The sequence below is a fragment of the Gadus chalcogrammus genome, chromosome 6 (assembly GCF_026213295.1).
Source record: "Gadus chalcogrammus isolate NIFS_2021 chromosome 6, NIFS_Gcha_1.0, whole genome shotgun sequence".
Classification (NCBI taxonomy): domain Eukaryota; kingdom Metazoa; phylum Chordata; class Actinopteri; order Gadiformes; family Gadidae; genus Gadus; species Gadus chalcogrammus.
Window position 1 is genome coordinate 6,629,096 of NC_079417.1, and position 22,953 is coordinate 6,652,048.

Below are 22,953 nucleotides of genomic sequence, written 5' to 3' on the forward strand. Positions count from 1 at the left end.
TTCAGCTATCCTACTTTGCGCTCTGAATTTTCTCCTATCTCCCTGCGGATCCTTTTAAACACTGTAGCTCACAATGCCCTTCTCCTCTAGTCACTGTGATATCCAGTGTCCACAAAATGTATGAAATCTGTCCTCCCTGTCTTAGGTCCCAGCCTACTCTCTATTATCAACTACTCACATCCGGTTCAGTACTTGACTTCTTTATAATTGAAAGTGTTCTTTTAAAAAAACTTTCAATCAACCCATTATAAAGCCATTTTAAACATGAATTACAAACCAATGTCCAAGCTACCGTTTTATCTAAATTCCTTAAAATAATCCTGACGGACAAAAACTCCTTCAGTCATTAAAAACTGGCTTGGGGCTGCAAACCTATTGAACCTCCTTAGTGAGAGTGACTTATGACATCCTTATGTATACTGCCAAAGGTGAATATTCCATTCTCCATTCTACTTGCCTAGGCAGTAGCTCAGGAGGTAGAGTGGGTTGGCTGGTAATCGCAGGGTTGCTAGTTCGAGTTACTCCTGACCTAAACTGTCGCTTTGGCTGGCTGACGCTGCCGTGAATTTGTGCTTGAATGGGTGAATGTAAGGCAATTTTGTAAAGCGCTATGGGTGGCCACTGGTTACATAAAAGCGTTATAATATGATTGCAGTCCGTTTAACGTTTTACTAGATTTGACTGCTGAGTTTGAATCCATTAATAATACCACTTTACCTGATAGGTTGCGTAACTGGGCTGGCTTTTCTACTAAAGCTTGAATTTGAAATAAGTGGTTTCAGTCTTGCTTGAACATCTTTGTCTGAAAGTACAAATAATTCAGCACTTTTTTCGTGCTTGGATAATTAGGCTTCCTGTGATTCGGAACACAATGGTAATCTTTGGATAAGTCCATGGAGGCGGCTAATTCAAGGAAATATTATTCCAGCAAACTACCCTCCTTGACACATGATGAATTTGGAATCAAAAAACTTGTCTGAATCTGGGCAAGAGGAGCAAACGTCATTTTGCAGATATCTCGGCATGTTCCTTGACCCTGCTCTATCTAAAACCTGACAAAAGTTATTTAATTGGACCTCATAACTGCAGTTTGTCAGTTTACTGGCCAATTCACTCAAAATATAAATTCTACTGCTTCTAATCTTTGTATCATCTTTGAACAGAATATGACATTTGATCCTCATGTTACGAAGCTTGTCCAGTCCATCAGCCAAGAAATATGTATCAGATAGAACCTGTCTGCCTCGGATGTTGACCTATTAACTCAAACTTCAATTTTTCTCCTGTCTGGATTATTGTAATTCCCTCTACAGAAGCCTCAGTCAAGCTGCTCTTGATCATCTACAGTTAGGCTTCTTACTAGAACTAGCCGTCGGCCTGACATGACTCATGTTCTTGCGTCTTTCCATTGGCTTCCTGTACGATTTTAGAATAAGCTACAAGATCCTGCTGATTTCATACGGGGCAATGCATGACCTTGTTACTCATTTGTTTGGTCATTCACATATGTTCTATCTGTGTGTTAAAACGTGTTACATAGATACTGTTTTACTTACTTAACTTAACACGTGTTGGGATCCGATGCCTTCAAACAGCCCATTGCCATTTAGAATGTGTCATCATTCACTAAGCTCTGTTGCAAACATCACTTCTTATTTAAAAATCCAATAAATGCATTCTATCTATTTATCAATAAGGAGAGTTTAATTAGATATTATATTTTTCTCATATCAAATGTAGGGTTAGGGTTAAAGTTAGAGATCAGAATTGGATAATTTGCATATTATTAGTCTTAGAATTCTGGCATGCTTGACAACAGATATTTATGACTAAAATGTGCTTTTTACTTTCATAGGGGCAGTTTGACGGACAAGCAAGTTTCGTAAGTGTTATTGTTTTCAAAATCTCAAAATGTTAATTTATAAGATAATTGATTAAAACAGTCTATACGTCATTCCAAAAGTTAGTGTCTCTTATTTTAGTTCCTTGTTTTGCTCTCCTTTGCTTCTGTCCTGCATTGTACAGGATGTAGACATTGGAAGCCTGAAGGTGAACACTCAGTACAGAGTGAGTGTGGGGGCATATGGTTGGGCAGGAGAGGGAAGGCCAAGCATGCCTCGAGATGTTAGCACTTCTGCACAAGGTAGGACTATAATGCTCAGAATCACACCTGCATGTCAACGACAATCTCTACATGCTAATAATAAAACAGACATGCTGATATATTCAGCTGAAATCTACATATATATGTAAATAACAGCACGTGCAAGCTAATAAGTATAAGTATAACGCTGTATGTTAATTACAACCCCTTTATGCAAATGAGTGTTTTCAGTGGCCGACTGCTGTCCCAGTCCAGCTCCACTAATAGACTAAAAAACTCTTTTCGTCCCCCTGGCCATCAGACTGTACAACAGCTCCCAGTAAAGGCAGGGAGGACAATAGATAACAACAATGGACATTTTATTTATTTATATTTATTTATATCTGTATTTTTGCACATCCAACTGCACTGTTTTTATGTGTGTTTTCGGCTGCTACTGGATACTTGAATTTCCCCCGGGATTAATAAAGAATATATCTATCTATCTATCTAAATAACGACAGCTGCCTGCTAATAACAACACCTGTTTGCTAATAACTACATTAAAAGTGAATAACACCTATTTGCTAATGAGTACTGCTGAAGGCTAATAACAACACTGATTGCTAAAGAACAACATCTTAAAGTTAACGTTGACAACACCTGCATGCTAATAATTATATCAATAGAGAGTCTTGCATGCTTTGCTATATTTACATGATGCTCATATGACGCTCCATGCTGTTAACCTCCATGGCTAAATGTTATTTTGCCTCACAAGGTCCTTTTCCCACATCTGTATCATGTTGAGTTAGCCTCTGAAGAAAACATGTTTAAAGTGTTATTTTTCACTTAACAGAAATGTGCATGCCCCCATCGCCACCCACCCAGCCAATGGTCGCGGCAGTGTCTGAAACAGAGCTTGCGTTGTCATGGAAAGAAGGAGAAAGTGAGGGAAGCGCACCTGTCCTCCACTACCTTGTTGCTTACATCAGGTAGGAGATATAGCTCAATTGTCTCAATTACGATTGATTAAAACTCTCTCTCACTTTCTCTATCCCTCTCTTTTTCACTCAAATTGCTATACAGAGGCTGATACATACACACACACACGCACGCACGCACGCACGCACGCACGCACGCACACACACACACACACACACACACACACACACACACACACACACACACACACACACACACACACACACACACACACACACACACACACACACACACACACACACACACACACACACACACAATTATAAAATGAATTGCCTCAAGGAGGGATTTGCAGGGTCAGCAAAGGTGCAATCAAATGCATCTTCTGTACCAACAAAGCACAAAAGAACCCCTACAACAACCAATATTTTTTTTTTGGACACATAAGAGATACATATACCAGCTTTACCCATATCACACCAAGTCCCGAAGTCCAGTCAGTCCCTGATTGGCCGTTCCTTCTTCTTTGTGTTGAGCAGACAGACTGGTGAGGATCTGAACATGGAGTCCTTTACACAGTAAAACACTGGTGTTCTACATGAAACACTGCTCATGGAGCCTTCCACGGGCCTGCTCAGTACAGGCTCCTTTTGTTATGACAAGAGGGTCACAGGGGACATAAGAAAGAATGAGGTCTATTCGTAGCATAGCTGTTTGGTTGCAGATATTACAGCTGGGGACAAGCCAATAAGATACACAGACACATACATATACACGCACACCTGCACGCGTGTGCACACACACACACACACACACACACATACACACACACACACACACGCACACACACACACACACACACACACACACACACACACACACACACACACACACACACACACACACACACACACACACACACACACACACACACACACACACACACACACACACTCACATACAAGTTGCCAACTAGACTGGCATGTATTTACCACACAGTCTGTTGTCTCAAATTAGTTGTTTTCAAAAGTGTTATCTTCTGTTCCATTATGATTGGCCATCCATTATGTTATTATTTCAAGAAAAATGTTTCTAAGAAATTAGGAAATGAAAGAAGAACAGAGAGAACAGAACAATAGATGAAAGACTGAAATGAACCTAGCCAGGAAAGAATGCCACTGAATTATTAAATGGAACACAGGGTACCATACACCACACAGTATTTGTAAAGGCAGTACAAGTCCTCAATACAGCATTGAGGACTGAAGAGAGGAATCCAGAGCCGTGAGAGAGGGAGGCAGAAACACACAGAGAGGGCATTAAACTGTTGGGTTAATGTGACGACTTTACATGACTCAGATTCCCGAGTTTGCATGCAGAAGCTCCCCCCCCCCCACCCCCGTTCCACCAAGAGTCATCTCAGAGCCAAATCGTTTGCCTCTAGACATCAAACAGAACCCCTCTGAAGAGAGACACTTTAAGGCTGTGGAGATGACTCTATTCAACAAATTGTTTTGGCCGCAGGCATCTGTTGAACTGGCTAATACGGTGTTGCACTCAAGAGACCGCTGCTAGCCGTGGAAGTCAGAAGAACTAGGGGGGCTGGAATGCAGAATAAACAATCTGATGTCTGGGCCTTCAGTTTGTCTGTTTGGTGTTGTTTGGTTGTATCAGCCGTTCCAACTATGTTTCCGTAATACTGCGCTGTAACCAACTGTCCCATAGCTGGCGTCCGTTGTACGACAGCTTGTTGTCGCTTTGTTAATGGAGTAAGTGTGTATTTGTTTAGAAATAGTACTGAATAGGATTCAAATTGTACTTGAAAATGCGAACTCGGGAAAGGGAAATCCAAGCACCTCTGTCTCATACGCACGCATGCACGCACGCAGGGACGCACGCACGCACATACGCATTCACAAACAAACACGCATAACAAACACACACACCCACACATACACACACAGGCTGAAGTAAGTTGTACTTGTAATAATCTGTGCAGGATGTGTTTTTCTGCGTGCAACAGTGTCAGCGTCTAAGTGGCTCTTCATCAGAGTGAAGGCAACTCGGGTCCAGTTTATTGAGTAAACAGGGCGCCTGGGGGGCTAACCCTGTAAGTCAGTCACCCATGCCGGCATAACCGCTCTCACCGAGGTCTTACTGTGGTCATTTGCGTGTTGAGCAAACATTTCCATAAACAGCACAAACTCCCATTACACCTCTTCTAAAATGTGTCAGTGAGTTGCTCTCTGGTTTTCTCATCAGACCAGAGATGGACACTGAGTGGACGTCCATCCGGGAGCCCATCGAGGCCACCTCCATGGTCCTGAAGGGTCTCATGCCCGACACCGAGTACCAGTTTGTGGTGAGGGCCGTCAACGTGCACGGGGTCAGTCCGCCCAGCCAAATCAACACGCCCGTGCGCACCCTCGGTAAGGTCAACCACACCCCTCCAGCTGGCAGGGTCGAAGTCCTGCAAGATGGCCACAACGCAGACCTACTGTGTAGCTCATGCGTTCGTACATTGAGGCTTGCATTGAATTGAGTTTTGCTCACAGCGGACATTGGGGGTCAAACCTAGTACCTTTCCTGCTTAGAAGGGAACTCTCGAGCCACTTATTTGCAGACCAATTCGTAGAAAATCTAATGAGAGTAAATTCGGATTACAGGTTATCCTTTGCACAATGATGCTTAGATAGACTGTGGACATTGCTGCGGCAACTCAGAATATGTTGGCTGAGAATTTAACTCTCTAGGCACAGCAAAGAATTCAGTTATCATCCACTCGCTGTATAGCAGTTGAATACAAAGAAGTCACAGTGACCCTGCTCTCACGCTTCTCTTACTAAACCCAGCTTTCTCAATCAAAAGAGCTACTGACTATTGGCACATTCAACAATAGTTTTGCTTGTTGGTCTGCTGTTCCTTTGGTTAGATGATGTGCTTTTTTATATCCAACCTAATAATAGATATCATCTCTCGAACATTTGGTTGGCAATTCATTTTAGATGCATTATTCACATATTCGTTGAAACTCACTTAATATCCCTAAAGCAATTAACAAATCAAATGCTCTGACCAAAAAATATAAATAATCGGGTATCTGTGGCTGACGCAGGCCTGTAATAAGCCTGTAAATGATTAAACAATCAGTTTGTTTAATCATTTAATTTGGCCTGAATTAAATGATTGGATGGCCTAGCTGTCTTTCTACCTACCTACCAGTCACCTGTGCACACTCTGCTGGGCACTCATTGCACATGACCAGACTCTTCCACAGGGCTAGGCAGACCTGACTAGCTAGTGAGCTAGTCATGTTTTTAAGGGGTTGCCCTTGGAGGAAGGCCTGAAGGGAGGGAAGGGATTTCTTTTCAGTTGGATACTTTCAAAATCTTGCTTACCCCGGCTGTTGTCTTCAAATTGCCTACCCTAGGTATAACTACTACTTTCCTCTACATGTATTGTTCCTCGTCTGAACTATGGTTTGACGGGAAGGGCTACGTGATTCAACAATTGTTAACAGTTTTACCTCAATCTGTTTGCCTCAGCTCTGAAATTTTGATCAACACACCTACGCACACAGACACATACGCACAGCAATGCCATTCAAGCAGGTAGTGTGCAGACACAACCACTAATACCATCTAAGCCCAGTAGGCTTAAGGTTGAGTTTAAGTGTGTTTCTGTGCAAGTATGTTTGCGTGTGGTTTTGTGTGTGTGTGTGTGTGTTTGACTGTGTGTGCGCGTGTGTGTGTGTGTGAGTTTGATTGAGTCTGTTAGCGTATACCTGTGCATCTTAGCTTGTGTGCTAGCATGTGTGTTCAAGAACGTTAGCGTTTGTTATTGTTGAGCGTGCTTCGGTTTCCAATGCATCACCTTTTCGCTTTACACCTGTGCATACTTTCCGTTCTATATGACCACTCCATTGAAAAACTTACCGAGTCACGGCCAGAGATTACTGCCCGTCCTCTAAAGGCTGAAGAATACGTTCTCTTTTTCAATGTGGTTGTGCGAGAGAGCATGGTATGCTTTCTGGCGTGCAATGCTGGAATACGCAAGGGGATTTATCGAATTAAGAACCTTATTTGCTGTCTGTATGGTGAGTGGCACAGGGCAGGAAGGGAGAAATAACGAAAAGAGAACTGGTGATGAATAGAGGACAGAGAGACGGGAGAGAGGCGGCGAGAAGGGGGGGAGACGGATGGCAGGGAGGGAGGGAGGGAGGAGGGGCATGATTGAGACAAGATGAAGAGAGAGAAAGAGAAGCATGGTGTTTCTCAGCATGGGTGAAAAGCTGGTATTGTTCCACTTCTCTCCAGACAGGATTAACAGACCAACAGACCCCTCCTTCACCACCAATAACCCACACATACTCGCGCGTACACACACACACTGATTGTGGTTATCGTTCATTGTTATGTTCAATATTTATTCATCAATCGTGCAGAGGAAGATAGAGCAACCGCAAAGTCGACCGACATATTCTGTTATCCGCTATCTGAATCATAAGCCCCACGCAGTAGATATGTATTCACTACAGACACACAGATAATAACTCAAATTTTCTGTAACACCAAACTTCTGTCAGGACTCCCATTATTAGTTTGAATACCACTCCATTCGCTTCTATGACAAACTACCAATCTGTCAGCAGCTCCCTCAGACGTCGGCAGCGGAGACTACGGACAGCGCTACAATACCGACTCCAAGGCCAAGGATGATGATAGCTATGACGTCGATGATTCCGACTATGATATTTTCATTGAAGAGGTGGGTTACTGTAGTTAGATAGATAGACTGACAGACAGACGAACGGGTGGACATATATTCTTTCTTTATCTATCCCTGATACATCCTCATAAGGACGTCATTTATGTTCTTTCTCTTGTTTTAGTCGATAAATATAAAAGGCTACTTCATGTTCTTTTTCGCTCTGAAATCGTTACGATCTTAAGAAAGAGTTTTGAAGGACAAAGTTTCTCTGTGTTCCCACAGTTACATCAAGCCATTAGGTGGAAGGCACATTGATTGGGCTCAATGAGCAGTCGTCACCATGAGGCCTCTCTTGCAAATAGCCTCCTCCTACATCCCATAATAAACCAATAACATATTCACTCTGTCCGTAGTTGTACCCAGGCGCCGGGGAAGACAACCGCAAATCCCAGCTCCGCTCTCGCCCTGAAACGCCGTCCGGGGGAAATGTCGTCTACCGCATGAACACCGCCACCCCTCCTGAGGTCACGACACCGGACGCCTCCGCCCTCCCTGACCTCGTCTTTCGCCCGGTCTTCTCAACCCCACCCCAACTGAAGCCTGTCCCTGTTCCCAAGACAACAGCCACCCCCACCACAACTCCGGCCACTACTACTACTACTACTACTACTACCAGGTAGTACTAAGGGGTGTTGGACTCCCACCGAAAGATCCTGGGTTCAATCCCACATTAACGCAGTTCACCTTTAAATATCGTTGCGCAAACTCCCATGACCTCAGTCAGCTTCTTAATTACCTGAACTCGTATTTCTTCCATAGTGACGGTCTACAATGTCTTTTTCTCCAGTGCTTTGCGACATTTGGAAGCAAAAAAGCCTTTGTTATTAGAAACTGTAAGCATGTTGTAGGATTTAGGCGCCCTATACCAATCCAGCCATTTGTCTTTCAAATCTGTTGATGCAGTAAAAGCTTTTAATAATAAATACTTCACACCTCAACATTGTTTGAGTTGCGGAGAATTTGTTATCCAAAGCTTTTATTCACCTTACTAGAATGAGTTGTGACTTTAAGGTTTCAGGGATTTGCTAGATGCTTGTATGCGTTACCTATTCCTGCTCTGGTGTCTCCCAAGGGTAGAGGGGAGAACAGAGAATGGCATGTCAAAGAGTCTTTATAGAATACAGATAAAATCCCTCCCTTTTAAATGTAATGTGTGCTCAAAAAAAGCCACATGGGAGAGCAATTTATAGGGCTAAATATAAAGGGGACACTGGAGTGTAACAGCCCTCTCTGGTACTAAGCAGCTTGATATCTCGTCAAGCCAGCAATAAAATCATCAGGAGAAAAAGCAGTTAGCCATTTTTTCTGGCACCCACCTAGAATAATGTACATTTTTCTGACAGTAATTATGATTGAATTACACACGAGGAAACTGATTATATTACTGACTATATATGCTGTCATATTATCAGTAATGGTCAGTATTATAGTCAGTCATCTACAAAATAAGAGACTGTACACCTGAATCTATTACTGACTGAATAACTGTTAAATTGTCCGAAATACAGTCAGCATTACAGTCAGTCAGCGACAATACACGGAATGTATGTCTTAATCTATAAGTGACGATATAATTGTCATATTGTCTGTAATAGTCAGTATTATAGTCATTCACAATGTAACAGACTGCATATCTTAATCTAAACACTGACTATATAGCGCTCATATTGTCAGTAGCAGTCAGTACTGCAGTCAGTCAGTTCCAACATAACAGACTGTATATTGGTCATCGCTCTGCCCTGCTAGCACCACCCTGGCCCCCACCACCACCGCGGCCCCCACCATGAGTCCGTGGATGGGGGATGTCCCTCGCGTGTACGAGCTGACGTGTGATGACACCGTCTGCCCCCCGGAGAGCTTCTGCCTGGGAGACCTTGAAAGCGGGGGGTCGCGCTGCCACTGTAACCTGGGGCGACGCGGAGACACCTGCTCCGAGGGTGAGACGCCACCCCGCCGTGTTGTGGGTCACAGCCAGACACACACACGCACACACACTCTCACTAACACACACACACACACACACACACACACACACGTGCGCGCACACACACACACACACACACACACACACACACACACACACACACACACACACACACATACACACACACACACACACACAGACACACACACACACACACACACACACACACACACACACACACAAACGCAGACATAGCCTTGTGGGAGATAATCCTCCAATCGTTGGCTCCCTGGGTGATGCCAAGGAGCCATCACAAGTATACCTAAGAGCTGATAATGATATCAATTATCATCATTTATTGCACTTATATAGCACTTTTCAAGACACCTAAAATGCTTTACAAAGTGAGTGTTGGGGGGGACGGGGACCTGATCCAATTCTGCATCAGTGAGTAAGCATCCGCAAGCAAAGAAGTAAGCAAATAATCGAGATGTGATGTGCTCCAGTCCCATAATAATGGGAGATTATGGTTGGCATTGACCTCCATATAATAAACTAATGTAGCTGTGTTTGTTATATGTATTTTCCTCTTTCTCCAGTGGTTCCAATAAACTTCCCCAGGTTCTATGGCTACTCACACATGACCTTTGAACCTCTGAAAAACTCCTACCAAACCTTTCACATCACCATAGAGTTTAAGGTAGGCCATTACTTATTATATTTGTTCATTTTTCTTAAGGTATCATCTATTATATTGCTCACAAATATTTTTATATATATATATATATATATAATAGTAGCAACTGACAATAGTCAGAGCCAAGAGTTGAAGGTCATCTTTTTTAGCATTGTTCTGGTCTACATTATTCCAACAATATTAAATAAAAAAGGTTATATTCTACAATATGCCTTGAGGATGTGTGTTGCAATATTTATACAGTTGAAAAAGAAAGTTGTGATTTGCCCTTTAATTCCTTCTTATGTTCAGTTTGTATCTTTTTAACAATAGTAATACCTTATCCAACCAAATATGGTTTCAATCAAACTGTGCTACCACTTAATCTGAGGACTTCAGTAGGTCCTTCCCACTCTTATCCATTCTGCCAGGGTTCTTCCCCCAAAAGCGCCTCTCACTCTCTCGCCCTTCTATCCTAAACACCATCACCTGGCTATAGTAGGGCCTGACCCTTTGAAGGTATGGAGAGGAAAGGCTTCGCCACCTTAATGAGCTTCTGTGCTACAGGCAGACTCAGAGGATGGCCTCCTGCTCTACTGTGGGGAGAATGATGGCGGACGGGGGGACTTCACCTCTTTGGCGCTGGTGCGGGGAAGGCTACACTACAGGTTGGTTTGTGCAAAGCCCTTCATAGACCAACACAGAAACCAATCAGTCGAAATGTTACAAGAATACAATAATGAATGAATTTGAACTAACTTTAGTGTAAATAAAATTCATACAAAAGCAATTATGATTGATTAAAAGCAAATACACTCCAAATCATTTAGTGGCTAAGATGTTGTCAAAAAAGGTTCTGGGGTTCAACCCCCCAAAATCGTAATTTAAAAAAAACGTTTGATTATAAGGCAAGGCAAGGCAAGGCAACTTTATTTATATAGCACTTTTCAGACACAAGGCAGACTCAAAGTGCTTCACATATAAACATTGTCATACAATAAAATAAATGATAAATAAGTAAAAGAAAATATATGCAAGAAATGCCTTTTTAGTTAAAAAGTAAAAAAGGCATTTTAGTAATAAAATAGAAAATAAAGACAAAGTTAAAAAGCTTTTTAGAAAGTGCAATGTATTTAAGATTTAGCAGAAAGCTAAAGCAAACATAAAAGTCTTCAGTCTTGTTTTAAAGGTGCTCAGAGTTGGGGCAAGTCTTAAATCCTCAGGGAGTCTGATAACATAACTTTTAAAGGAACTTTATTGCATACGTTTAGAATACATTTGTTCATCACCTGGTTACCTGGTCCTCTCCTAGGTTTAACTGTGGCACCGGGGCAGCCCAGCTACTCAGTGAGAGCAGCATTGTACTGGGCCAGTGGCACACGGTCACCATCTTCAGGGACGGGATGAGCGGCTGGCTCCGTCTGGACAACAACACCCCCGTGTCGGGTCGCTCGCAGGTAGGAGCAGCACTCAGAGGAGGTCCCACTCAGTTAGTAGACCCGGAGTCGACCTGCCAACACACACTGAAGAGCATCGGACATTTTAGACTACTCTAACTGTGTTTTTAAAGAATTTGTGTCCCATTAGTAAAACTCTTAAATTGTCCGCAGGAAATATAGAGATCTAAATGTCCAAATGTTTTTTTTTTCTTTTTAATTTAATTACATAATATTACGCTTCATTCTTAAAGGGCCTGTACACGAAGATCACTTTTCGTTCTCCACTGTACGTGGGCGGTTCCCCAAGTGCCTATTGGCTGCTCAGAGCGACAGGGACCAACCGCGGCTTTGCAGGGTGTGTTCAGAGCCTTTCCTTCAATAACAAGCCAATGGACATACGACCGTGGCCATTGGGCAAAGCCCTAAGTGGGGCTGATATCGGTGAGTAGATGTTCATTTGTGCATTTTATCATGTCAATATTTACTAGAGAATTGTATACAATATACATATCCAACATATGTTACATAATATTACATCGAAAGATATACTTACATACACAAGGAAAGGTGGTGTCAACACCTCTGACTATGGCTTGACACAAATAATGACGACAACGTAAAGAACATAAAGAATGATTGTTTGGAAACCTTGATATGAATTTTTAAGTTTTCTCTTACATTTTCTTCATTCCTATCGTTTTTTTTATGATTTTTTATGATCTATTTGACAGCATAAATAGAGATAACACGAGAACAAAAGAACATCCTCTTTGATTCATGTTGTCCAGGTCAGTGGGTCATTACCCTTCCATGGTATTGATGAATAGATTATCTCTGCTGTGCAGCTCAGTAAAGACAGCGAACATTGATGTATTCTGACAGAACTGTCAGGGAATCAAACCACCCGCTGCTTGTTTCAAGCAGCTTCTGTGAAAACATACATAGCATTCTATTGAAGTTCATGAGCAAAGGGGCATTTGCATGGAGTTCAATACATAAATTTCAACATAAAATCTGCACAAGTTGAGCATGGACAGGTTGTTTGATATCAATGACTTGGTGCCAGTGAGGATTGCCTTGTACAGCACATACTTGAAAGGGTAGGCTTCATATGTATGGTGAGTGGATAGGGTCAAACATAAAAACAACACAAAATGTATTCATGCACATATGGCTGTGTTTGTTGTGTGTGTGTGTGTGTGTGTGTGTGTGTGTGTGTGTGTGTGTGTGTGTGTGTGTGTGTGTGTGTGTGTGTGTGTGTGTGTTTGCATGTGCCAGGTGAGTGCAGTGACAGTGTGTGTGATCTGGTCACCTGTTTCAACGGAGGGAGCTGCTTCGCCAACCGTGCCGATGGCTACATCTGTTTGTGTCAGCTGGGCTTCAGAGGAACTCTCTGTGAAGACAGTAAGGCTCCATAATACCACTCACACATACACACACAGACACATGCATACATACACACACACGCGCGCACACACACACGGACAGACGGATAGACACACTTACTTTTAAATATATTTCTACAGACAGACACAAAGCTTTACATACATCAACACACACACATACACACACACACACACACACACGTGCACACACATGTGAACACACGCATAGACACACATTCATAAAAACAACTGATTCTTATGATTGCTGTTTGTATTCAGTCGATCTGTGCTTCAGCCGTGCGGTGATGACTGTCACGGTGACCAACACGGTATACCTGAGTCCAATCTAAAGTAAAACAGGTTCAGGCTTGCTCCAGGCAAGGCTGAAGTAAAGCTTCTCTGACACTCATGACCTTAGGACCTGCTAAAGCGCTATTCCTTCACCTCTTCTCCTTCTGCCCTCCTCCAAAGCTTTCTCGTTGCTGCTGCCCCTCTTCAACGAGACGCTGCGGTCGTACGCGGCCGTCGCCTGGCCCCAGGCCTTCCAGAGCTACCTGTCCTTCACCGAGTTCGAGATGACCTTTCGACCCTCGCTGGCCGACGGGACGCTGCTGTACAGCGACGACGCGCGGAGCGGCGACTTCATCGCCATCAACCTGGTGGACAGTTACGTGGACTTCAGGTTCGACTGCGGCTCCGGCAGCGCCACCATCAGGTACTGAGGGACGAGAGACGCACTGAACTCCTCCCAGATGGGACGTTCCCGTATAGGACATGGGACACGGTACCTGGTATAGTACAGAAGTATACACAGAAATAGTAATCATAATTGCAAATTAATGACGATTAAAAGTAAGAAAAAAATGGTAAAAACAAATATAAAACTAATTGTTTATATATCTATTTTTTTTTTTTCATTAGTAGTTTGGTCCATTTAATAATTTAGCATATTAAGTAGACTAGATGGGGCAACCGGGCAAGATAATGATATTTCATCACCAAATATTTATTATGTGTTTTACCTAACCTTAATTAGGTCTGATTTACTTTGCACACGTTGCCTCAATTAGTATGGATTTAGTAGCTGACCTGGACTACCCCTCTGCAGGCCAGTTCCATCATTGACTCGTCTTGTCTGGAGGGGAGTCTGGATTTTGTCCATAATGTTTTTTCTCTGTGTGAACATGGCCCTCTCCACTCTACTCCCAGGTCAGAGGTCACATGAATGAACCGCTTGTTGTCCTCTGTCTTAGGAGCCTGGAGCCTGTTACCATGGATACGTGGCATGAGTTGAAAGTGTCTCGGACGGCCAAGAGCGGCATTCTACTAGTGGACAACCAGAAGCCAACAGAGGGAATCGCTGAGGTACTTTGAATGTTTGTTAGATATCCTTTGTATTTATATTTTTTATTATTGTGTATTATGATGTACCTAGTTAATTGTTTTGTATTGTATTATTTACTATACACCTTAAACTATTTCATGATTCAGCATCATGGCTTAATGATTTCACCTTTTTATTTTTTTCTGCTATTAAGGGAGCCTTTACTCAGATCAAATGCAGCTCTCCTTTGTATGTTGGGGGAGTACCAGTCTACGATCAAACCAAACCCAGCGCAGGTGTGATAAGACCCTTCACTGGCACCATCCAGAAGGTATTGTCATCCATCAAAACCATCTACGTTACTCTGTGCCTCAATGTATCAATTTGAATGTTATTTTTGTGATTGGTATTTAGAGATTGCTTATTTCAGCATCTTATTATACGCTGAGCCTACTTATTAAGCTCAGGATTCTGAACCAAACCGACAAATGTATAATGTTAACGTTTAAAACATTTATTTACTTCCTTGAAATAAAGAAGGAATCAGAACCAAAACCAAACGATAAGCAAAACACAGACAACACAGGTGAATTTTAGGCTTACAATAAGGAGAGTGGGATATAACTAGGGTGACATCTAGTGGACAAAAGAACCATCACAACACTGAGACAAGTGGCAGACCAGTCTCACAGATCAGACATTATTTGAATACGTTTAGTCTCATGGCATACGAGCTCAAATCTGGATGTTAAGTTTCACTTTCTGTTGCTTTCTATTTGATTCGACCAATCAGTAAACACAAACTCAGCAGCAGAACTAAACTGAAAAAGCGTGTAATGTTTCAAATAAACACCTTGTAGACGGGCCACTGTAGAAATACACCTGAAACTAATTAAAATCCCTATAGTTCTGTTTTAACATAGTAGGACTGGTGGATCTGAGATTAGTGGGCAAACAGACATTGCTGCGACGTACAACATGATTTTTCCAGTCCAGTTCATCATTTGTAATAGATTTGCTGTTCTTTCCATCTGGCTAGCTGGTGCTTAACGACCGTGCCATCTCAATCACATCTGGTTCAGCTGGAGGGGTAAACTTGGCTAACGCAGTTCATCCATGTGTGGACAGCCCCTGTGCCAACGACGGGACGTGCAGGCCAAAGTGGGACGGCTACGAGTGTGACTGCCCCCTAGGGTATGATGGCAGACACTGCCAAAAAGGTCAGCCTCTGACAATAGGAGCATGTCATGTCAGAAAGATCAGTGGAGTGTTTCGAATTCTTGGGACCGGGTCCCAACTTATATTAGGGTGACCTTTTGGTAACTTCGATGCTGTTTGATGATATCGTTTGGATTTAAATAGGGAATAGTTTGGTCTCACAAAGGTCCTGTATAGTGATTAACATACGCCTAAGGACATGTGCTCATGCACCAACTAATAAACACTAAGTGTCACAAAATACTCCAGAGATTCAGCAAATATAATTTTCTTATATATTTTCACTTATATCTTTCATACTTATTGAGGGGTTATAGAGCTGTGCATTTTCTCTTGAAATACAATACATTGTAATGTATTAGACAAATTAATCCCCTCTAAGCCTATCTGTGCCTTTCCCCCCCTTGCTGTCATGCTTTCGTTGAGCAGAATGCGGAAATTACTGTCTTAATAGTAAGTTCTATTCCTCTATATACACTTTAGAATAATACTTTTTTTCTTCCTTATCTTTTGTGGCTTTGCTTCATACACATATTCTTAGTGCCACCTTGTGTTCAGTGATAACAAGTGCAATATTCTTTATCCAGCTGTGACCGAAGCCATCGAGATTCCACAGTTCATTGGACGAAGCTACCTGACGTATGAGAACAGTGACATCCTGAAAAGGTTAATGTCTCAAATATACATGCACACATGCACACAAACACAAACTCTCTGACTCACACACACAGAGAGCGACCCCCAATGTCTCCATCATGGTGTGGTTTTGCGTTTAATTCCATGTGTATGATGGATCGTTACTGCCCTTGCTGAGTCTTGAAAGCCAGGTTGGGCGTCAGTACAGTGCAAACAACACCATTTATTTCATCCCGCCAACATTTCTTTTCCCTGCTCTGTGCCTTGTGCCTGCTGGGACGTCTCTGATGGTCCAGGGTGACGGGGGCTAGAACCAGCCTGTTCATGCGCTTCAGGAGCACCGCCAAGGGGGGCCTGTTGCTATGGCGAGGCGACAGTCCTATGAGGCCCAACAGCGACTTCCTGTCTATGGGGCTTCAGGATGGAGCACTTATCTTTAGGTAGGTGTGTGTGTGTGTGTGTGTGTGTGTGTGTGTGTGTGTGTGTGTGTGTGTGTGTGTGTGTGTGTGTGTGTGTGTGTGTGTGTGTGTGTGTGTGTGTGTGTGTGCGAGTGTGTGCCCTTGTGTGTGTGTATCTGTGTGTGCGAGTGTGTGCCCTTGTGTTTGTGTGTGTGTGTGTGTGTGTGTGTGTGTGTGTGTCTTGGGGTGTGTGTGTGTGATAACCTCTTTATGTCTTGTTCTTGGAGCTCAGTATCTTGGGCAAATATCATATATAATATACTGTATATATATACATATACATACATACATACACACACACAAACATACACATATATATAATCACTTACAGACGACAACAATTAATATATATGCAAAAATAGTTTCAGTATCATCATCAAAGTATCAATTCATCAATCCAGTTAAAGTGATGTCGCCAAATGTAACACTACGACGAGTTAATTAAACAAATAATTTAATAAGTCATCAAAAAGGAGCAAGCATACCACATGGTGCGCTTTGAGACGAATGGAATGAGCTGAAGAATGTTATTTATTTAAGACAAAGATGAAAGATCAAGGAGTGTCTGCTGAAGTCATGGATCCTCTTGTTGTGTGAGTGGTGCGGCATGCTCCTTCCTGCAGGCCGGTCGCTGCTCTGTGGTCACGGTGAGAGGCTACTGGGCCTCTCGTGCCGTGTGTGTCTCAGCTGGAGAAAAAAAAAATGACATTTGTGCTGCATTAGGGTCTGAGTGCAGAAATCCCATAACATTTTATTTTGAGTAGGTCGCAGTCAAATAATACCGAGACAAATATGATACAAATACAATACAAGAACATCAAACATACGATTTTAGACCGGGACAGAAGGAGGAGCCAATGGAAGTAGCCCCTCCTCTCCATCTGTGGCAGCAGCAGCAGAGCAGTGGCCTGGAGCTAAGTGGGAAACAGGTGGGAGATCTGCTGGCGCTGTTGGATCATCCGGATGCAGAATCAGTATAAATTCCTGCTGCTTTTTCCACCTCCAATCCCATTATCGACCGGAGGAGTTCAGAGTCTCTGGTTGGATAAGGCCAACCCTTGGTCAAGATAGACATGCGGGGAAGAAGCTTATTGATTTTGTTCCCATTTAAGGGGAGGTTTCCTTACTGTTGAAATATAAAGAGACATCTGCTATGCATCAAGTCAGCTGTGATCGCCCCCTATCCACATGGTCTTGGCTTGATCCACAAGATGAGGAGCTATGGAAAAAGGAGGCTCAGTGTCTCCCAAGTTCCAGGAATATGCGTCTCAGAGTCCAGAAGAGCTTGACAAAGTGGATCAGTGGCCCCCATGTGCTCAGGTCACCCAGAGCCAGATACAGCCGCACCACTGTGGTCCTGTTCCAAGCAGCACCCTCTCTGAAGAGAGCATGACGAAGCACACCATTTCATCCAGGTTTTTTAAGCCTTGGCAGCTTTGGTTTGTAAACCCTTTGCACTTGATCCCGGGAGGGATTCTTCTGATTCGTCTTATCGATAGAAAAAGAGTTGTTGATGGCAGCCCTATATAATACATGTAGGCATCCAATTGAATTAATTGAGTGACATAAGAATCAAATGGATATATTTTTCATGCAATTCTAACCACCAGCAAAATAATTTGATTCAGTATTATAATCGTTAATGTATGTTTTGCAGCTTTCCTTCGGGGGAAAATATTGTTGTGGTGTTTAGATCGACGTCAAAACCAGTGGAACATTTTAATTGCAATGTTTCGGTTGCTGATATACTTCCCTAGGCCTTTGAAATTCACACTCAAACACAAACACATACACACACACACGCACACACACACACACACACACACACACACACACACACACACACACACACACACACACACACACACACACACACACACACACACACACACACACGCGCGCACACGCACACAAATACAACCAGCCTATTCATTTTCCTAGAAGGTGCTTTGCAGAAAAATTTAATTGATTCTTGGAAGCGGCACAATAAGTGACAGTTTCACAATGAAAAGGGCTACAAAAGCAAATATTCACGTCTGTGAGAGTGTTTGTGAGCGTGAGTGACACTGAGGATAGTAGTGATAGTAGAGGATTCCTGTAGTAGTGATGTGTTTTAAGGGAACCTTTGTAAAGGGGCAATCCTCTCAATCTTAAAATCATATATCTACAAGTTTACACAGCCTATTGCACTCATTTAAGGCAGTTAGCTGTGTGTCTCATGATCATTAACTACAAAAGTGAAACCAAGCAGCACCTCTTAGTAACATGCAGGACATGTTTTTATGTGTTGCTATAGTTACAACCTTGGCAGTGGGTCTGCTAATGTGGTCGTGAATGGTTCCTTCGGTGACGGACGCTGGCACAGAGTGAAAGCAGTCCGGTAAAGTTCCATCACATTACCTTTACTTTCACCTTCATAATGAAGAACACGCATTTTACACCTGTTTGAGTTACAGGAAGTTAAAGTGAGGACAGTTGTAGTAAAATATAATGTAAAGTATTCTTCGGCAGGCTTTGTGAGATGCATACAGTAAATAAATTATACTTTTTAATTTTTTTTGTGTTTATTTGACAAGTAATGCTACTGATGGATTATTGCTTTCATAGGCCAACCACTATGGATACTCTTCCCGAGGTTGTTAAACTCATGCATGTCTCTCCAGGGATGGCCAATCAGGGAAGCTGACGGTGGATGACTATGGCGCCAAGACTGGCCGCTCACCTGGCAAGATGAGGCAGCTCAACATCAACGGCCCTTTATACGTCGGTGAGTTCCCTTTCTGGTGGACTTCATGAGCAAGATTCTACAAAGGTCAATCTATAATTGATTGTGACTGGTATTTTTGTATTAGAATTTATGTTGATGGGGTGCCCCGGTGGCACAACTGGGTAGAAGCGCATACCATTAAGGCACAGTCCGAACCGCAACAACCCGGGTTTGATTCCTGCTTGTATTGCATGTATGCAATACAATCTCCCATACCTTCCGGTCTATCTCAATCTATCATAAAGCATAAAAATGCAGGAGGTCGTAGGTTGAATGGACACATGGTTGTTGCAGATCTATTCAAAGTACAATATGGAACATTTCCACATACAAATATGTAAAAGAAAGTAGACCTATGTAATATATTTTGCTGGGTTGTGTTCCAACAATTGTCAAACTCTTGAAAAATCCATCGCCTTTTTCAAGGTAATGTGGGTTCTCATTGATGGCCTGTCAATTGGCGTTATACCCCTTAACCTCCTTGCTTCTGGGAAATACCAGGAAACCGTTACCAAGAAGAGACATCCTTTATTGATATATTTCAATGTCAATCTAGCATACTACGATGTGTGACTATGGGAAGTGGCTCCTGCCAGCTACCAAGCTAACTTTCCACCCCCTCATAAAGATATTTTATTGTGTGATTGTTTTTGAAACAGATTATCTCTATAAATCTGCATTTGAATGCAGAATCTGCCATCAACATGTATCGGATGTGCCCTGGACTCCTAAGGCTCACTTATGGCTCCACATCGACGCAACGCAATGACCACGCAGGCGCTTTGACGCAGTCGTGAACCTGTTTTGGTTCCGCGTCGTGTTTTACTGAGTGGACAAATCACAGCCTTTGCTGCTGCTTCCCCTCGACGGAAGGTTACATTTATTGGGAGGCCCACGTCAGGCCCTTGCGGTGGACGCAAGGAGGGTCTGCAAGGACGTATTGGGTCCATAAACCATTACGTCGCGTCGACGTAGAGCCATAACTAAGACTTCAGATGATCAGCTCAATGACGTAAATTAAATAACTGTATGTTTTCTCCCATGAAGGTGGCATGAAGGAGGTAGCCCTGCACACAAACAGACAACATGTAGGAGGTCTGGTCGGCTGCATATCCCACCTCACACTGTCCACCGACTTCCACCTTGGCCTGGTGGAGGATGCCGTCGATGGCAAGAACATTAACACCTGCTCTAACTGACCAACTATCGACCACAGGCAGTGGCTATTTTGGAGAGGTCCTTTTTCCCACACTGACAAACATGATGAAACTCTTCAGCAACTAGGAAACTCTTTCCGTCAAGACTGAAGTTTGTTAATGTACAGTATACCGTACCAGAAAATGAATGAGGTGAAAATGAAATTTGAGCCAGCAAAATGCTTACACAATTCTATGATTGGAAATTGTGAACTTTTTGTATTGAATGCTATCACTATTTGAAGACATTTGACGACCTTGTGAAACTCAAATGGAAAACACAACAACAAACCAGAGAAGCAGCACCATAACAAAACCAAAGAAAACCAAATATACGTCCTGAATGAGAAAATGAGTTACTAGAAATGCAGCCTTTGAAAACCTTTTGAGGGACAATTTCATTGAATTGATTTGAGAAAGACCATAAAGAAATAGTACTTAGCAGAAATAGCTGAAAGTTATAGTCGGTCTGTGTATTTTGAGCTCGGAAATCCTAGCTATTTTATTGTTATTTATGTGAAGGTTCACTTCTTATACTGTATGTCGTGGTCTTTGTGTATTTCATTTCAATTTACATCTACATTTTGTAAAAAAAAGAAAAAAGCTTTGTAACGTATGCCAGGAAGGTAAAGATTTCTCTTTCTGCGAGTGTTAATAACCAGGACCAAATTATTATCATTGACAGACCATGCGAGTCAATGTGGGTAATTTCCCTCCTAAGTAAACCTCTCCTTTTTAAAAATGTTCTAATTTGTAAACCTCTATTTGTGACCCTATTTTTCAAATTGTGTGTTTCATGAGGAAATTCAAGATTCCTAATGTATAGGTCCTGCCCATTTAAGACAAATAATCCCATCCCAAATCCAGATCTCACAAATTCAGATTGTTTCTCTGCCATAGTTGGAAATCAATTGCGGCCCAGCAAAGACTAGGATTATATTTATTGTGAAACTCAATGGTGAATATCAGGATGGTCTCACGAGACTAGACAAATATGGCAGGTAGCACAAATGACAGAAACGTGAGTGCAAGTCTCTCGCAAATTAAAATGTACACAATGCACTGAATGTTGTGGTTCCAGTAATGTGGTAGTTTGTTTGACTATCAGTGATTCCTATAACTTCCTTTTGGACACCCAACTGTACATTCTGTTTATTAATGAGTTAAAAAGAAAAGAGCCTAGCAGTTATTTGAAATAAAATAATTTCTGTTATTCTTCTAAACCGAAATTATGACAAATTGTCATTTTTATCTTAACAACTTCTTTTTCAAATTGATCAGAATACTAATAAAAAAACATGAATGGGACTACGCAAATCACAGAAAGAAATCACCGAGAATAAAGATAGATGGAGGGTTGAATAGTATTTATGCTAAATGTATGACTGATAGGCCTGTTTATGAATGAATGAGCACCATAAACGCTAATATTTTGTCATCACTGTCAAGGTCACAACACAAATATGTCACATCTTCCAGCCTGATGTAAACTAGTGTAGTAATCATGACCATATAATATGGGTCATTTCAATCTGCCTTTACCAATAAATATTCAGCTGAAGCAATCTCCAAAGATTGTTGTGATGTCCACGTCACACAAGATAGTGCTGAGTTGTTCTTGTATTTGTGAGTCAGTGGTTATGTCTCTGCGTGTGGAATTATTATGCGTCATTTCAAGAAATCTTTGCTCAATTGGACCTTGCACTGCTATAATATATGGGCTACAGTTCAACAAGCACACAGACAAAACATGTTTAACTGCAAGGACCTGGAATGGAATATCATTAAAAAAACTAGTTAGAGCACTCTTTCTTCTCCAAGCTAATCAGTTCTACTCTTTTTCTTTGTATTTCTCAGCTACACTACCATCACCCCTGCCCTCATATTGGTTATGGATTTTCAGGTTCAAATTACATAGCTCCTTTTTGCTTCTGAAAAAGCTTGTGACACATCAAACAGGGTTACAAGTCACTCATGCCGTGGCACATCTTGTACACCCCAGGCATCAAATACCAAAAAAAAACTGCATTTGCCCTCTGAATAATACCCTGTTATCAACTCAGGATTTTGTGCAGCGAGCACTATCTTTGTTGGGAATAAGTGGAACCTGTACTGTCATTATTGATCCTGAG

At 42.2% G+C, this 22,953-nt stretch overlaps 1 protein-coding gene across 1 annotated transcript in view; it reads left to right on the forward strand.

The window, feature by feature from the left end:
• LOC130384968 (pikachurin) overlaps positions 1-22,772 on the forward strand; it is a 29,600-nt gene extending 6,828 nt beyond the window's left edge. The window contains exons 4-25 of the mRNA XM_056593395.1: positions 1,856-1,882; positions 2,026-2,143; positions 2,943-3,078; positions 5,291-5,457; positions 7,680-7,795; positions 8,152-8,414; positions 9,545-9,735; positions 10,322-10,422; positions 10,966-11,066; positions 11,711-11,855; positions 12,089-12,278; positions 13,116-13,241; positions 13,694-13,937; positions 14,476-14,587; positions 14,761-14,877; positions 15,586-15,766; positions 16,194-16,217; positions 16,352-16,430; positions 16,697-16,840; positions 19,155-19,238; positions 19,522-19,625; positions 20,673-22,772. Coding sequence (XP_056449370.1) covers positions 1,856-1,882; positions 2,026-2,143; positions 2,943-3,078; positions 5,291-5,457; positions 7,680-7,795; positions 8,152-8,414; positions 9,545-9,735; positions 10,322-10,422; positions 10,966-11,066; positions 11,711-11,855; positions 12,089-12,278; positions 13,116-13,241; positions 13,694-13,937; positions 14,476-14,587; positions 14,761-14,877; positions 15,586-15,766; positions 16,194-16,217; positions 16,352-16,430; positions 16,697-16,840; positions 19,155-19,238; positions 19,522-19,625; positions 20,673-20,824 — 2,922 coding nt within the window. The 3' untranslated portion in view covers positions 20,825-22,772. The remainder of the gene's footprint in view (positions 1-1,855; positions 1,883-2,025; positions 2,144-2,942; positions 3,079-5,290; positions 5,458-7,679; positions 7,796-8,151; positions 8,415-9,544; positions 9,736-10,321; positions 10,423-10,965; positions 11,067-11,710; positions 11,856-12,088; positions 12,279-13,115; positions 13,242-13,693; positions 13,938-14,475; positions 14,588-14,760; positions 14,878-15,585; positions 15,767-16,193; positions 16,218-16,351; positions 16,431-16,696; positions 16,841-19,154; positions 19,239-19,521; positions 19,626-20,672) is intronic.
• Positions 22,773-22,953: the final 181 nt, after the last annotated feature.